Below are 16,975 nucleotides of genomic sequence, written 5' to 3'. Positions count from 1 at the left end.
TTCTCTCATCTGCACAGAAATCAAGGCTGTGGCTCTGACAGAGATCATCCCCTCCTTCTCCCTGCCTGTGGTCCCCATCACACTTAGAAAGTCATTAAGGCCAATTCCAAGCCAGGTGCCTCCTCAGGCCCAGCCAGAGACCATCACCAAGAGAGCACAGTTATTATTTTCATTATGTCCAAGATTGTTTGCTGCTTTGGTGTATAACTATAGACCAGGACAAAATATCAGAACAGAAACAGAATAGAAAATTCTGCTTTGACGAGTCCAGCACCGTAGAGTGTTCTTTGACCATATGTCGTGTCCTTCAGACACGATAGGTTAGTCAACCTGACACCCACTTCCAGATCCCATAGTCCTCAGCAGCTGCCACTGCAGAGGTTTGCCCTTACAGCCTTGCATGCCCGGTGACAGAATTCTGGGCAATGAAGACAGAGACTCTTAGCCAGGTGGAGGGGGAAGATAACTCTGTGAAAACGTATTCTTTCCTGATCAAAGGGGTATTTGTAGCTTCCTAGGCTTTAATGGGAGTTTTCTGGAGAAGCAAATAGAAAAGCAAAGAATTTGCATAGTGTCTGTCTGTTATTCCATGAAAAATGATGGTGGCAAGAGTGAGGAGGAAAGGCTAAGAAGACATCAGCGTGGAAGCTAGAATGTTGTCTCAGTTCCCCTCTGAGTGCCCTAAAGAGGCACTTAGTGTGTGAGAAGGAAGGCGAGTTTCAAGGATTAAAATCTGAGGGTTGTTTGTACGAATTACCCAGGGACAGAATCACGGAACAGCCCTTGCTGATTGGCAAATAAAAAAGGCCACAAGTACCAAATAAACTCCAATCATAGACGAAGCCAGTGAGCAGGAATTTGTAGCAAAATTAGCAAGTAGATATGACACGGATAACAGGGGTTGCTAGAACTGGTGGCAGACTCCAAAAAAATGGTGACCTCTACACACACACATCAATACAGACCCCCAAGTTAGTTCTTGGCATCAGGTCATCTTCAGGTGGCCCCACACAGCCACCTGGCCACCAGGCCCAGCAGCTTCCCACAGAGCCACGCGGTGCCCAGGGTGACCACCAGCAGGAACAAGAGGACGTCAAGCAGGTACTGCTCATGCCACGGCTGCTAGAGGGCGTGGAGCTTGACGTGCACTGCACCCCTGTCTGGAGGATGCGGTCGATCCAGCCCACTAGCCAATAGAGATGGGGCCCAAAGGGTGGGTGCTTCAGATGATGCTGGCGGCCACCACTGCAGATTTGTATCTGTTGTCAGAGACAGAGGGGTGGCAGCAACATTAGATGGCAAGTTTTCAGCCTCTTGAGGCTGGACACAGAAGGCTAGTCTGTAACCAGGCAATTATAACCTGGCCCTGAAATTTACCAGCAGGGTGCATATAAACAGTTCCATTTTATAAATCTTTATAAAATTCAACTTAATGCTGAAAGGTGGGATATGCCTAAGTCAATCCCTGCCTTCATGGAGTTTAGGATCTACTAGACCGAAATATACTCATGGTTGCTAGTTGGGCTCATTAGTAACAAAGCACCACTGTTTGTAGTCCTTTCTGTGGACAGAGGTAGGAAGCAAACAGTTACGAATATAGATACCAAGATTCCATATCTATTTCTGTACCTATAGATGCTACAGCTATGTCTATTATTTAGTTACTGAAAAATCATGAATTTACACTACTTCAGTTCAATACACCAATTCAATAGGTTTTTCTAATATTCCCCATTCTTTCATTTGTAATTCCCTTTTCCAAAAGGAAGAAACTTGGTTCTCAACAGCAAATTATACCAACCTAATTTTAAAAATGGGAAAAAGACTTGATAGAGCACTTTATGAATAAGTATATCCAAATTGCCAATAAACATACAAAAAGATGTGCAAAGTATACCTCAGTAAGTATTGGGAAAAAATTAAATTGATGAGTCAACTGATAATGATAGAAGCATAATATTTACTAAATGGGGGCAAATACCAGATAAAACAGCAAATATTGTAGAAGTTGTTTGCACGTGGAAAATAGGGTGAGGGAGTGGGCTGAGCTGGTAAGCAATGAAATAGGGAACTCTTTTTAAATTTTAAATTAGCCTAGTAGTACTTATTTACTTTTAAAATTATTTGCATATATCAGTTTGGAAAAGAAAATTTATTTTATAAAATAGAAAGAACATGGGTTCTAAAATAATTCAAGAATTTAATTACATTCAGTGAGCCTATGTTTTCTTGTCAGTACAGTGTAACAAATCCTACAACAAATAGAAAAGTAGAGAAAAAAGAACAAAATTAGACACCATTACACTCTTGTTTATTGAGGCTATGTGAGATATTTACTTCCTTTCCCTTTGATAATTTGCATAAAATAAAATGCACAGATCTTAACTATAGATATCAAGGATTTCCAGCATACATCTACTATCATGTGACCACAACCAAGACTGACATACAGAACCTTTCTTTCACTCCAGAAAATTCGCTGTTACCACCTTCTGGTCAATACTTATCTGCCCAGAGATAATCACTATTTTTACTTCTATTACACAGATTCATTTTACCTGTTCTTGCACTGAATATTACACAGTATGTACTCTCTTCTAGGGGGGAGGAAGGATCTGGCTACTTTACTTCACATAACTTCTGTTAGAAGTTATTATTATTATTCTATATTATTGGATGTAGCAGAATTTCATTTTTATTGCTGTGTAATATTTCTTTGTATGAAACCATAATTTATCCATTCTATTGTTAATGGGCATCTGGTTGTTCCCATTTCTTACTATAAATAAGGCTACTGTGAACATTCTTATGCATGCTTTTTGTTGGAAATATGTGTGCATTTCCCTTGGTATAGATCTAGGGGTAGAATTCCTTGATCATAGGGTAGGGTATGTAAATCTTCATTAGATACTACCAAAACGTTCTCCTAAAATATTGTACCAATTTTCATTCCCACCAGAAATGTATAACAGTTCTAATTACTTCCTATCTCTGGTATTGTCTGTCTCATTCTTTTTTAATGTTAGTCTTTCTGATGGATGTGAAATGATATCTCTTTGTGGTTTTAAGTTGCATTTCTCTGATGACAAATGATGCTACGCGTCTCTTCGTAAGTTTATTGGCAATTTGGATATCCTTATTTATAAAATGCTCAATCAAGTCTTTTTTCCATTTTAAAAATTTGGTTGGTATAATTTTTCCTATTTTTAGTAGGAATATTTATATATTCTAGATCAGAGTCATTTGTCAGATATACATTGGGGAATATCTTCTCCCAGTATATAGCTGCCTCTTTATTCTCTTAATGAATCTCTTGATGAATTGCAGTTCTTGATGTAAGTCAATTTAGTTACCTTTTGTTTTAAGATTACTGCTTTTTTAGTGTCCAGTACAAAATAACTTTGATTACCCCAAGTTCAAACAGATAGTACTTGTTTTCTTCAAGAAGCTTTTGATTTATCTATATACTTAGTCTATGATTTATTTCAAATTTATTTCTGTGTACAGTGCTGGATACAAGTCAGGGTTCACTTTTTCCCATATAGGTATGCAGTTGCTCCAGCAACATTTATTGAAAAAAAAATTTAAACCTTTTTTCCCCACATTAAATTGCATCACAGTTTGGTCATCAATCAAAAAATCATACGTGTAGGATTTTTTGTGAATGCTGCTAGTCTGTTCTATTGATCTATCTTTATATCTTTATTCCAATATGAGCCTGCCTGGATGACATCAGCTTTAAAGTCTTAAAATTAAAAAGATTGACATCACCAAATGTTGGTAAGGATGTGTATATGGCCAAATATTGGAGAACTATTTAGCAATTTCCTTAAAAGATAAACCCACATTTACCCCATGTCTGAGCAACTGCTATCTCTGCATGAAAGGTACCATTGTGAGGGTGATTCCTCACTTCCAAAAGGAGCCCAAAAGTTCTACTTACTTGAGGTGTTCATTCAACAGGTTTGTCCATTAAACCTCCAATATAAACAGTGTTAGGAAGCAGGAGCTGGGCAAAATCAAAGGCAAAGTTAGAATTAACCAACCACAGCTCTGCTTTCAGTTGAAGATGGAATAACATTGGCCTAGAGCCTTCTGGGAAATGTTCCCAGGTAGTGTAAACAAACAGTGTGGCTATACCATTCCCCTAAGGAAGAAATGAAGAACATCAGAGAATTCTTCACTTAGCCCTAGAAATCCATGTGATCTGTTAGGGAGGAGTAGAATGCTGGACTGTCAGACACGGGCTCCTGCAGCCCCAAATTCATAATTCTAAATGTGCTAGTAAGGAGGGTTGCAAATGGCCTTCCATGTTTCTCAGCAACCAGGAGAGGGAAGCGATCGACAGCGTCAGCCGCCACCAGGTGGAAACTCATTCTTTAAGGAGCCCGTGATATCTGCCCTTCTTAACAAATGACTACAATTAGTTGCATGTAACTCCATGATCTTGAAAAGGTTTGTGAATGAATCTCTTCAAAAAAAGAAAAAAAGACGTGAAAGACAATTCAATATTAATGGAAGGTGTTAATCTTAAAACACATGGAAGTTTCTTGGCATCAGAAGAAAACATCTAGAAAGCTCTTCCAGCAGCAGCATCCCGCCAGCTCCGCTGCTCTCCCCTGTGAACTTTCTGCTCCAGCTACTGCTCTTTTCATGACCTCCAAATCCACCATGCCATTTCCTTGTTTTTTTGTCATTGCTACAATTCTTTCTGGTGCTTAGAATGTTCGTGCTCTCTTCCTTCTTCCATTCTTCCCCTCATCTCAACTGTACCCACCATCTTGCAGTGCTATTCCTGCTCTGCCTTCAGGAGTTACGACTGGTGGCTCTGATCTCCCTCTCCTGGCTGAATGCTGACATTCATCCATGATGCTCTCAGTTACCTTCCGTTATGTGCTGACTTTGCTCTCAGATGAACCTGTGTGGAGCACTTGCTTTCTGGGGCTGTCAGCATCTTGATGACAGGGTCTTGAACACAAGTGGAGGAACAGCATTTTTTATTGAACAAACCACTCTAAAGCTGTGCGCCAGCGACATCAGCCGGTCTCTTGGTTTCAACTATTGGGCCAACAGATGTCTTCACATTCCACTGGCAGCAAATCTCTCAAAAAAAAAAAAAAGTCACTGTTTCCTGGGCCTCCTGTTGAAGAGCCAGTGAATGAGGACTTTGTACCTTTGTTCACTCACAAGGGCCCCTTCTGTGATACAGATTCTTAAAACCCTGCTGAGGATTAATATCCCGTGTCAGCTTTTACCTGAGGTTTTACTTTGTTTTACTGGGGATTCATTTATTTTTCTTTTAATAATGTTTAAACATTTGCTACAGCTTATACAGAATTTAATAAATGCCCCACCTAAGGGATTCTACACTGATGATCTCAGGACCCAGACTATTGGCTGAAAAGAGAGATTCCAACTTCCCATGCCCAGAAGTCAGTCAGCTGATGAAATGAATGATCAGCAATTGAACTGTATGACCTCATTTTACTAAAGTGAAGGCCCGACTAAAGTGAAGTTCTCTCTGAGAGAGAACTCTGCCCTGTGCCCTCTGGGGAGTGATGTTGGGAGAGACAGAGACATGGCTCAAGGCGGGGAGAATCTGTACCCTGTGTGCTAGAATCCCTGGGAGCTTTGCAAATACATCTATGCCTGGATTTCATTATAAAACATTTACATAAGACACTCTGAAATGGAACCGAGACATAAGTAGTCTTTCAGAATTCCTCAGGTCATTCTAATATGCAGCCAGTTTTCAGAATAACTGTTCTGGAGGGAAAGAGAAGGCAAAGAAGTATTTACCCTAACATAAGGACACAGGGTATATCACCACTCACATATATTTAAATGGTTCAAATATATTTACAATTGGTTCAGAAGAAAGACGAGGGAATGCACTAATGTTGGGGAAAACATCGTTAAAACTTCTGTTTCAATAAGAAAATCCCGTCTGTGAGGAGAATTCCTGATAATAATTGGGAGCAAGTGAGAGGAAGTTGTTTCGTCAGCTCAGCAGTGGGACAGGTAGGGCAGGCTTCTTTCCAAAGAATACAAAGTTATGAGGGAGAAATAAAGGTGACCAAATGCATGGTCAGTTCAGGCTATGGTATGTTTGATGGGGGGTCTTCTGATTGGTTCAGAGGAGGAAAAGCAGACAGCTAGCATACTGTCAGAAAGAGACAGGCCAAGGAGGTCTTGAATTCAAACAAGCTTGTTTCTTTTCTCATTCTTAGGGCTTTTCTCTCTCATGATTATGGAACAGGCAACATTGAAGAGAAGTGGTGATGATGACATCCCTGGCTTGCTCTGAATCGTAAAGGTAAAGATTGCAGCATTAAGGATGACATTCACAGCACTTTTGGGTTCTTGTTTATACATATACATGTCTATATATATGTATGCAGATATGTATCCTTTATCAGAAAAAAAGTTTTAAATTTTCTTGTCTTTTTTATTATTTTTGAAGTGTACTTGATGTACAATATAAGTTACACATGTATAATATAGTGATTCAATTTTTAAAGGTTATATTCCATTTATAGTGATTATAAAATATTGGCTATATTCTGTGTTGTACAATATATCCTTGTAGCTTGTTTTATACACAATAGTTTGTACTTCTTAATTCATTACCCCTAAACTGCCCGTTCTCCTTCCCTCTCCCAACTAGTAACCTCTATTTTGTTCTCTGTATGTTTATATCTGTATCTGCTATATTCACTAGTTTGCTGTTTTTAGATTCCTCCTAAGTGATATCATACAGTATTCATCTTTGTCTGACTTATTTCACTTAGCATAATACCCCCCAAGTCCATCCATATCGTTGCAAATGGCAACATTTCATTCTTTTTAATGGCTGAATAGTATTCCATTGCATATGTATACCACATCTTTATCCATTTATCTGTTGATACTTAGGTTGCTTCCCTATCTTGGCAATTGTAAAAGATGCTGCTATGAACATTGGGGTGCATGTATCTTTTTGAATTAGTGTTTTTGGTTTTTTTGGATATACACCCAGGAGTGGAATTGCTGGGTCATATTGTACTTCTGTTTTCAGTTTTTTGGGAAACCTCCACACTGTTTTCCACAGTGGTTGCACCAAACTACATTTCCACCAACAGTATAAAAGGTTTTTTTTTTTTTTTCCCTCCACATCCTCGCCAACATTTGCTATTTGTATTCTTTTTGATGATAGCCATTCTGACAGGTGTGTGATGATAACCATATCCTATTGTGGCTTTGAGTTGAACTTCTCTAATGATTAGTAATGGTGAGCATCTTTTCACGTGCTTGTTGGCCATCTGCATGTCCTCTTTGGAAAAATGTCTATTCAGGTCTTCTGCCCATTTTTTAATTGGGTTTTTTTTTTTATGTTTAGCTGTATGAGCTGTTTATATATTGTGGATATTAACCCCTTATTGACCATATAATTTGCAAATATTTTCTCCCATTCAGTAAGCTGTCTTTTCATCTTGTCAATGGCATCTTCTGCTATGCAAAAGCATTTAACTTGAAATAGGTCACATTGCTTATTTTTGCTTTTACTTCCTTTGCTTTAGGAGACAGATTCCAAAAAATATTGCTACAATTTATATCAAAGAGTGTTCTGCCTATGTTTTCTTCTAGGAGTTTTGTGGTTTCTGGTCTTATATTTAGGTTTTTAATCCATTTTGAGTTTATTTTTGTATATGGTGTTAGAGAATGTTCTAATTTCATTCTTTTCATATGTAGCTGTCCAGTTTTTCCAGCAACATTTACTGAAAAGACTTTCTTTTCTCCATTGTATATTCTTGCCTCCTTTGTCATAGATTAAGTGACCGTAAGTGCATGGGTTTATTTCTAGGCTCTTTATTGTGTTTATTGTGATCTACATGTCTGTTTTTGTGCCAGTAACATACTATTTGATTACTGGAGCTTTGCTGTATAGTCTGAGGTCAGGGAGCATGATTCCTCCAGCCCTTTCTTCTTTCTCAAGATTGTTTTGCAGTAATTTGGGGTTCTTCTTTAAACATATGCATATCTTTATATATACATGTAGATATGCATTCTTTATCAGAATAAAAATAATGCTTTTTAAAAAGTAGAATTTTACATGCTGTGCATAAAAATTATTAAATGCTGTACATAAAAATAGAAATTTTAAAAATGTGACAATGAGTGTGTATATGTCCATGTATGACTGAAAAATTGTACTGAACACTGGAATTTGACACAACACTGTAAAATGATTATGAATCAATAAAAATGTTAAAAAAAATAGAAATTTTAAAAATATAAATGTCAAATTTTATTAAAGTTTTCTGCATCTATTTGAGATGATCATGTGATTTTTACTTTCAACTATTTTTAGAAAACTTTTACATTTTGAAATGTAGATACATTCAGAAAAGTGCATAAAATATAAATGTATAGTAAATAAGTATAAATAGAAAAATGTTTGTAAAAAACGCCCAAGTACAAAAATCAAAACACTGAAAACACTGCCCTTAGTAACCCAAAGCCTGAGTGATACTGCTGAATATTCATCCCTATCAGAAGCATACTCTGACTTATATAGTAAATTACATGACTTTCTTTATAGTTTGCTCAACTGTAAGTGCACTTCTAAACAATAAAATCTTAGTTTGGGGGTTATTTTTGTTCTTTTGCTCTTTTGAATTGATTTTTTTAATCATTCCATTTTCCCTCTATTTGAAGCTGTATCTTATTTCTATTCTTTTAATGATTACCAAAGAGATTACAGTAGCATGCATCCTTAACTGAAAGTCTAGCTTAAGCAGTATCTTTACTCCTCCTGGATGTTACTATGAACGTCAAACACTATAATGCAGTTTCCTCCACTCCCAACTTATATGGTATAAGTTATGTAATTTAAGTCTCTATATATTTTAACTTTATTATGAAATAAAATGTACATATAGCAAAGCATGTACTGTTTAGCAATTCATTACCAAGTGAACACCTGAAAAACCACCACCCAAGTCAAGAAAGAGAACACAGGCAGCAATCTGGAAGCTTCTCTTGTGCTCCATCCCATCACTAATTCCCTTCCTCTTCCTCAAAGGTAAGCAATAGCCTGACATGTTTGGTAATCTCCTCCTGGTTTTTTTTTTATGATTTTACTATAAAGCATTAATCTTTTGACTCTACAGCTTTATCTTTTTTTTGAACTTAAAATATGTAGAATCACACTATGTTTTCATGTCTGGATTCTTTGGAGCCACATTATGTTTGAGTTTCATCCATGTTGCACAGATGTAATTAATTCATTATCACTTAGTTATTCATATATATATACCTATCATATTGAATAAATAAACCCATTCTGTTCATTGAGTTATCTATGGTTGAAAAAATTATGAATAAAGTATGAACATTCTTGCACATGTCTCTGGGTACACACATACACACATTTTTGTATGATATATATACCGATTGTCAAGCCTAAATTCACCTTCTGGAAGGTGGGAGTGGACCATATATGTCGGGAGTGGAAGAAACTGCATTAATAGTGTTCCAAAGTCCTGTAGCATCCAGGAGGAGTAAAGATACTGCTTAAGCTAGATTTCCAGTTAAGACTTTCATGTTTTCTCCTGTTACCTTCTAGAAGTTTTGTGTTATAGTTTTAGTTAATTTGAATTAATTTTTGTGATAATTTTGTATAAAGTCAATGTCTACACTTTTTTTTTTTGCATGTGGTTGTTCAGTGTTCCAGCATCATTTGTTGAAAAGACCATCCTTTCTCCACTGAATTGCCTTTGTTCCTTTGTCAAAGATCAATTGACTATATGTATGTGGGTTTATTTCTGGGCTATTTTGCTCCATTGTCAGTTTGTCCATTCTTTTGCCAATCCCACAATGTCTTGATTATTGTAGCTTTATAGTGAGTCTTGAAGTTGGTAGTGTCAGTACGCTTTCAATATTATGTTGTCTCTTCTGGGCCTTTTGCTTCTCCATATGAACTTTAGAATCAGTTTGTCAACATCCACAAAGTAACTTATTGGGGTTTTAATTGGGATTACATTGAATCTATAGATCAATTTCGGAAGAAATGACATCTTGGCAATATTGAGTCTTCCTATCTCTCTCCATTTATTTTGTTATTTGATTTCTTTCATCAGACTTTTGCAGTTTTCTTTATATAGGTCTTAGATACATTTTGTTAGATTTATACCTAAGTATTTAATTTGGGGGGGGGTACTAATGTAAATGGTATTGTTTCTAATTTCAAATTCCACTCCTCTATTGCTAGTAAAAGGGAAAGTGTATGTTAACCTTATATCCTGCAAATTTCCTACAGTCATTTATTAGTTCCAGGAGTTTTGTTTATTTTTTGGGTTTTTTTTTTTTTTGGTCAATTCTTTTGGATTGCTATGTAGACAATCATATTATCTGCAAACCAAGACAGTTTTATTTCTTCCTTCCAAATATGTGTATCTTTTATTTCCTTGTCTTGTCTTATTGCATGCATTAGCTAGGGCTAACATAAATGGTGTTGTATTTTTAATTTCAAATTTCATCTATTCTTCTTGGTATATTGGAAAGCAATGCTCTGTTTTCTTGGTCAGCCTGGCCAGGTTTCATCAATTTTACTGATCTTTTCAAACACTCCGTTTTTGGTTTCATTGATTTTCTTTATTGTTTTCCTGTTTTCAGTTTCACTGATTTCTGCTCTAATTTTTTGGTAACAATTACTATTTTAATTCTAAACACAAGATAAAGTAATGTGGAACCTGAAGTACATTTAATTATTTACCTTAAAATATTTCTTTTGTAATACCTGTTAATAAATTTGTAAGGAACAAAAAAATGCCTCAGTCTACTTAAAAGTTTAATCTCAATGATGGTATGAAATAAAACAAATAATCAGCAAAATTCTTAGTAACTTGTAGAAATCTACTTTATTTCATGCAAAGCTACATAATTTCTTATATTTTAACAGATAATCAAATAAACATTTCAAAAATTCATTACATCACAGTAAGTTAAAATACTACAGAGCAATTGCAAGACCATGAGTTTGTCAAAACCAAACTGAGAGAACATTATGCATAGATAAGGCCAAAGATGCTAACTTACTTATAGTAGCACTTTGCAGGTTTTTCCAAATTCATATTTGAAAATGTTGTGAGAATCTGGAGAGAAAAATAGTTAAATCTACAACGCATTGGTCAGAAAGGAAAACATTTGCCATTACATACCAAGCAGTAACAGCTGATTAAAGATAAATTTGGCATCATGCACCAAAAATGAACATAATGAACATTTTGAAAATTATGATCAGATGTACATTTGAAAAGACTTATCTTCTATTTCACCTAATCCACTGAATTAAATAAGTAGCAAGTACTTTATTAATGCAACACAGAAATTAGGCTTTTGGTATGCTTTGCTTGGGTACTGGCATGTATTAAAAGATACTAAAGAGATTTATGAATATTTCAAATTCTACTAGACTACTGAATTTTAGAATACTGCCCTAAGGAAATAGGTTCAGGGCAGAACTTATTTGAGAAAGATTATTAAACTACTTAAAAGCAATGCTACAATTAGTTACTTACAAAAACATTTTATAAAAATTAAATACCAGGAAGTAACAACATCAACATTAGAGTTCTTTTTTCAATGCTACAATGTATAAATATATATTAGATTACAGTAATTTAAAAGAAAGATCCACATGCTCTCTACCTTATAAATGAGAAAAATCCAAGTTGTTTTCAAAATATGGACAAAAACAAATCCATTGGATTGCTTAAAAAAAAAAATACAGAATCTCTCCCCTACAACTTGGTGTACCAAATAGGGAAGATGCTAGCCAGTATTCTTTTGAGATATACACCTTTAAGTGACTATGTTGATAAGATTGATGTCAATAACTCAAAACAGTGTTGTACAGTCAGATTAACAAATTATGACCTTATCCTACATGTCTGCCACAGTAAACCACTCTTTCTAGTCTTTTGCACTAAGTACAATAATAATCTCCTTTTGCAAAATGATTTGCGATCAAGACAAAAGAAAAGATTTTCATGGGAAAAAAGGTTAATTCTTCCTAGGGAGGGTTAAAAACAAATGTCTTCTAGGATATCTATGAGAAAGGAACATGCCAATATTCTTGCTTTATTAACAAATTCAAAATTACAGCAAGGCTTTGATCAACCTCAGTGGACAAATCTTTTGAAAATGGAAATAAAACTGTAGGAAAACCAGACTGAACATGAAAGGGATTAGGGGTAAGGGCATGTTCCCATTGCAGTGGGACCAGAGATGGGACAGGGCTAGTGGCTATTCCACTGGTGTAGATGGCTCACAGGGCCTGGTTTCCAGGAGTTGGTACAAGGGATAACACTGCCTGGTCTTCCAGGTCTCTGAGCAGAAAAAGTCGCTGAGTTGGAAAGAAGTACCCCACACAGAGCGAATTCATATTTCAGAATGTCTCCTGTAACCCTCTTGTATTGTTCCAACCTCTCTTAACAAAAACTTTGACAATGATGTATGTTATTTACGAATTCCTTTTCATAAAAAAGAGGTCTCAAGGTTCTTAATGTTTTGGGTTTGTTTGTTTGGTTTTTAACAATCACTGTTTTTGGAAATCTAATTTTATGCTGAAACATTACACTGAGAATAATTCATTTTACTGAAGTGCCCTACTTAAGTGACAAAAAAGACAATACACTGAGCTAGCATGCATCACATTTACATTCAGATATAGCTTAATTGCCTAGCAAAATCTGTTTCACTACTTTATGTGCAATACTGCTATTCAAGTCATGGGATTTGTAGTCAGAACTACTACCTTTTACATGTACTGATCATCAAAAAGCAACTGTGTACACAAAACAAATGGAAGAAAAATCTGTCAGCACAGTCTAAGTTATACTATAAAGAGAGGCATCAGAAAGGAAGGAAAGTATAAAAGGAATGAGAGATGAAGGAAGAAAGGAAAGATAAAACTCTAAATCCATTTACTTCTTAACGTTTAGAATTCAATACAATATATTACACTTTGAAGATTCAAGTATGTTAAGATTATTCAGGGATGTGTTTTGTCTCTTAGTGCAAATATATTTATCCTTGTGATTTTCAGGCATGGCCCACTCAAATCACAAGCATAAAATTCACATTACTGAACAGTGTGAATTATAATTATGGAGAGTTTATTTTTCCTTTAAAATAGCAATCAACACAAAAATCAAGAACATTCCCTAAATCTACTAAAGGTATTTAAAAATGAGGTTTGCTATTGTACATCAATGAAACTTCTTCATTAATACTCTAAAATATACTTAAAAAAACACACAGGACTTTCCTATCCACATTTAACTTCATTTGGGTACATAACCAGAGTAAATTTAAGAAATGACAATATAATCAAATAGTAGAGCCCCAAAACAAATCAAATAGCAACATTTTTTTTTAGAAAGTTTCGATTGTCGAATTCTCTGATCTGTAAATAAATAGCCCTCGCATGTTCTGATTTGCTTCCTACTATTGTGAAATGAGGGCCTCTTGTGTGATGAAGTTATTCCAAAGGCCTTCTATTCATTTGATAAGAGAACACATTCTGATAATTAGGCTTATTTTAATAATGATTTTTACAGAAATGCTCTATTGATAATAATAAATTATTAACGCAGTAACAAAAGTTAATTAGCAAATTACAGGTTAATGAAATTAACAGATTATTCATTGTTACTTTCTGCAATGGTTATTTTGAATTACTGGCTTATCGAATATCCTTACCAAACAATTATTTATAAAAATAATTTAGAAAATTTAATCAGATAGCCATTGTTATGTAAGAAAGACATCAAAAGGTAACTGCCAGAAGTAATTCAAGAAAGGTACTTTACATGCAAAGTGTATGAACTTAGTAGTAATGTTTTGCAGTAGATGTCATTACATTTTCATAAGTTTCTCAAAACAGAAAATGTCCGTTCTTACTACAGTTTTTTATACAAGGTGACTTAACAAATATTAACTTAGTTCCCCAGCAATAAACTCAGTGGTTAAATCATTACCTTCTCAACACAAATGTACCCAGCCAGGTAACCTACCTATATGATCTGATCATATATGAAATCCTGCTAGATAAATTCTGATTGAAAAGCTGAATACTCTGGATCACTCAAACAACCAAAAATTGGTTTGAAAATGACTCCAAAGTCTTAAAGGGATCTATACTATTTGTGAATTATTACATATAGTTCGATTATTATAAAAAAATTAATAATGGAGGAAAGTAGTACATTCCCTTACATATTTCTATCGACTTATCTCAAGTTATTGTAAGTTATAAAGTAATTGGATCATCTCTTCTCTTTTTCTATTTCTACAGTAGCATCTCAGTTTCATGATAAAGCCTGATGAGAAACAACATTATACTTAAGGAAAATATTCCAAAGTAAACCCAAAGACTAAAAAATAAACCGTATTATTTTCACAGGATCTTGATGAAGTATTCCAAAAAGAGTTTTTGCTTGGTGGACTTACAAGCTTCTCTGTAATAATAAGAAACTGGACCCCTTTCTGGGGTGATCCTTTTCCTATCCAATACCTTCAAATACCATTTAAGGAAACCAGAACAGCTAACAACTTATTTTGTCTTTTTAAACTCCACTATCTAAACATCAACTCAATACCCTCACAATAGCTTTGTGAGGTAGATCAGGAGGTAAACAGCAAGTATCATTTTCATTTCGAAAAAGAAGAAATTGAGGCACTAAAAGGTTACATGACTTGCCCAAAGTTTCAATGGTCAATCATGAAATTACAGTGTTAAATTATCTCTGCTCCTGGCCTACTGCTCTCTAACGATACTTCACAATAAAAGGCTGTGTGTGTGTGTGTGTGTGTGTGTGTCCTTAAATGGACAGCCAATATAACCTTCGAGAGTAAAATCTATCCACTGATAATTATTTTAAAGGGGATCTAATCTCAGAGATTGTAAAACTTTTTAAAAATCAGATTATTAGGATGATACGCTAGTCCTTTCAGTATCTGCATAGAACTGTGTCTTTTTAAAAATTTACATGATAACACTAATAGGAAAATAAAAAATTTAAATTATGATTCAGGGAAAAATTACCTTCAAGAAACATATAATCAAATTGTTTGGGTGACTATATAATTCACCTTCAAACTGGGATATTTAAGAGTGAAAATGAACGCTATTAAAAGTTACGCAGGATAATAGATGTTAAACTAAGATGGCCGTGGGCAAGTTCAAGTATGATCACCACTGGGTGAATCCACAGTATGGATTCTCTAAGAGCTGCAAATACTTCAGGGACATAAAAACTCTCTGCAAGTGTGTTGTGCTCAACTACATCCACTGTGCAATAAAACGCTGATGATTTAAAATATATCTAACTTTGGCTTAAACACAAAGTTTAAAAAATTCAATTTAAAATAATATATTTAACCAACAAGTTATTACACATCTCCATTATAATAGAGTTTTCTGTTCTCTGTAAACCACAATTTAAGTGTTAGTAATAACAGTAAAGATTCACTTTGTAACATTTGAATAACCAGATGTTCCTTTTCAAAAGGCATAAAGAGGCACCTTTAAAAAGTGGATAATTTTGTGGGGCTCTTCGGCTATTAAAAAAACCCCACACTTCACCATTAACAATTGCAATTCTCCTTGAGTGGAATGATCAACACTTAAATCAGTATGCTATATGATAAAGGGGAACACCTCTCTAAAATGAAATCTTTTACAAAGCAATACCAAAAGCGTAAGATAATTTCCAGTTACTACCAGAGACTGAAAAAGTAATACACTGCCTGATTATAGTACACATGCTGAACATACAAACACTATCAGTTGAAGTATAATCTTAATTATACATGCAAAAACCTCACTAATTTACATACAGAGTTGAAAAAGAGCTTTCTACATTCAGTTATGTCTGGTAAGTAAGCTTTGTTTTAAGACATGGGTTTTGTAAATATGGTTATTATCTGAGGTCTCCATCTCTTTGGGAAATAAAGGATCAACACATCCTTCAGAAACAGCAAAAATGTAAATCACAATAATAAAACTGTATAACATTATTCAGTTATGACTTATGGCTTCCTTGGACCTTTAAAACAATTTTCCTGAAAAAAATTAATCTGAAACAAATTTAACTACATATTTTCAACATATACTGATCTTTACCATGAATGAAATCCTTCCACCATAACTGTACTTCTAAGGCAGACACTTCAGGAATGGTATGTAATGAATCCTATTAGAAAAGATGACACTCTATTTCAGTGAACAATATAAACTATTATTACTAAGATGTGATTAATTTTAGTGCCTTTTTTTATCCTGACACTTTTCACTGAGAGTTAAGTGTAAATTCTAGGGCATACAGATGTTCATAAAGACTGAACTAATGTGTTGATCTTGGTTAGTTATTCCATAAATTCATACAGACTTTAAACATCGTCAAATATTCTGCTGCGAGACATTGAGAGGTATCGTCCACCAGGCTGATACCTGAAAGGTGGATAAAGAAATGATCTGAGGCATCAAAAATAATAAAGGAGGAGAGAAAAATAAGAACACATTAAGAGGAAGTGGCTACATAGTTTGTAAGCACTGTAAAATCTATTCAGTAGCTGAAATCAGAAACTTATTCTCAAAGGATGTTATTCCAAAGGGATTTACCTAATTACAAACCAACCAACAACTGTTTTAGAACCTATGCCATATGACACATATGGCAGGATGAGAGACGTAAAAAGAAAAGGGTGGGGAGATGTACGACAGACACATCACGGAACGTAAGAGATATTAATAGATATTCTAGGTATTAATCTAGATTGTTGAATATAAATACACTATTCTCGCTTCCTTGCTATTTATAAGCAATACTATAGCAAATAACTTCATGTATATATTTTGCTTTTGTTTAATTATTTTCACATAGTATAGTGGCTAAAAGCACAGACTCTGTAGCCAGAGTCCCAGGGT

General features: G+C 34.9%; 1 protein-coding gene and 1 pseudogene across 5 annotated transcripts in view; both read right to left on the bottom strand.

The window, feature by feature from the left end:
• Positions 1–3,952: 3,952 nt before the first annotated feature.
• On the bottom strand, positions 3,953–4,443 carry LOC102540678 (UDP-glucuronosyltransferase 3A1-like; annotated as a pseudogene).
• A 6,432-nt stretch (positions 4,444–10,875) lies between these two features.
• Positions 10,876–16,975, bottom strand: part of LMBRD2 (LMBR1 domain containing 2) — a 42,070-nt gene continuing 35,970 nt past the window's right edge. For 2 of the 5 annotated variants that reach the window (XM_015235464.3, XM_031676664.2), the window contains exon 18: positions 10,876–16,522. In XM_015235464.3, the coding sequence (XP_015090950.1) occupies positions 16,438–16,522 (85 nt within the window). In that variant the 3' untranslated portion in view covers positions 10,876–16,437. The remainder of the gene's footprint in view (positions 16,523–16,975) is intronic. The other 3 variants (XM_031676666.2, XM_031676669.2, XM_072958778.1) reach the window with 2 other exon arrangements.

The sequence above is a fragment of the Vicugna pacos genome, chromosome 3 (assembly GCF_048564905.1).
Source record: "Vicugna pacos chromosome 3, VicPac4, whole genome shotgun sequence".
In the NCBI taxonomy this organism is placed as follows: Eukaryota; Metazoa; Chordata; class Mammalia; order Artiodactyla; family Camelidae; genus Vicugna; species Vicugna pacos.
The sequence above is the reverse complement of the archived record's forward strand: the minus strand, read 5'-3'. Positions and strand labels throughout refer to the sequence as shown.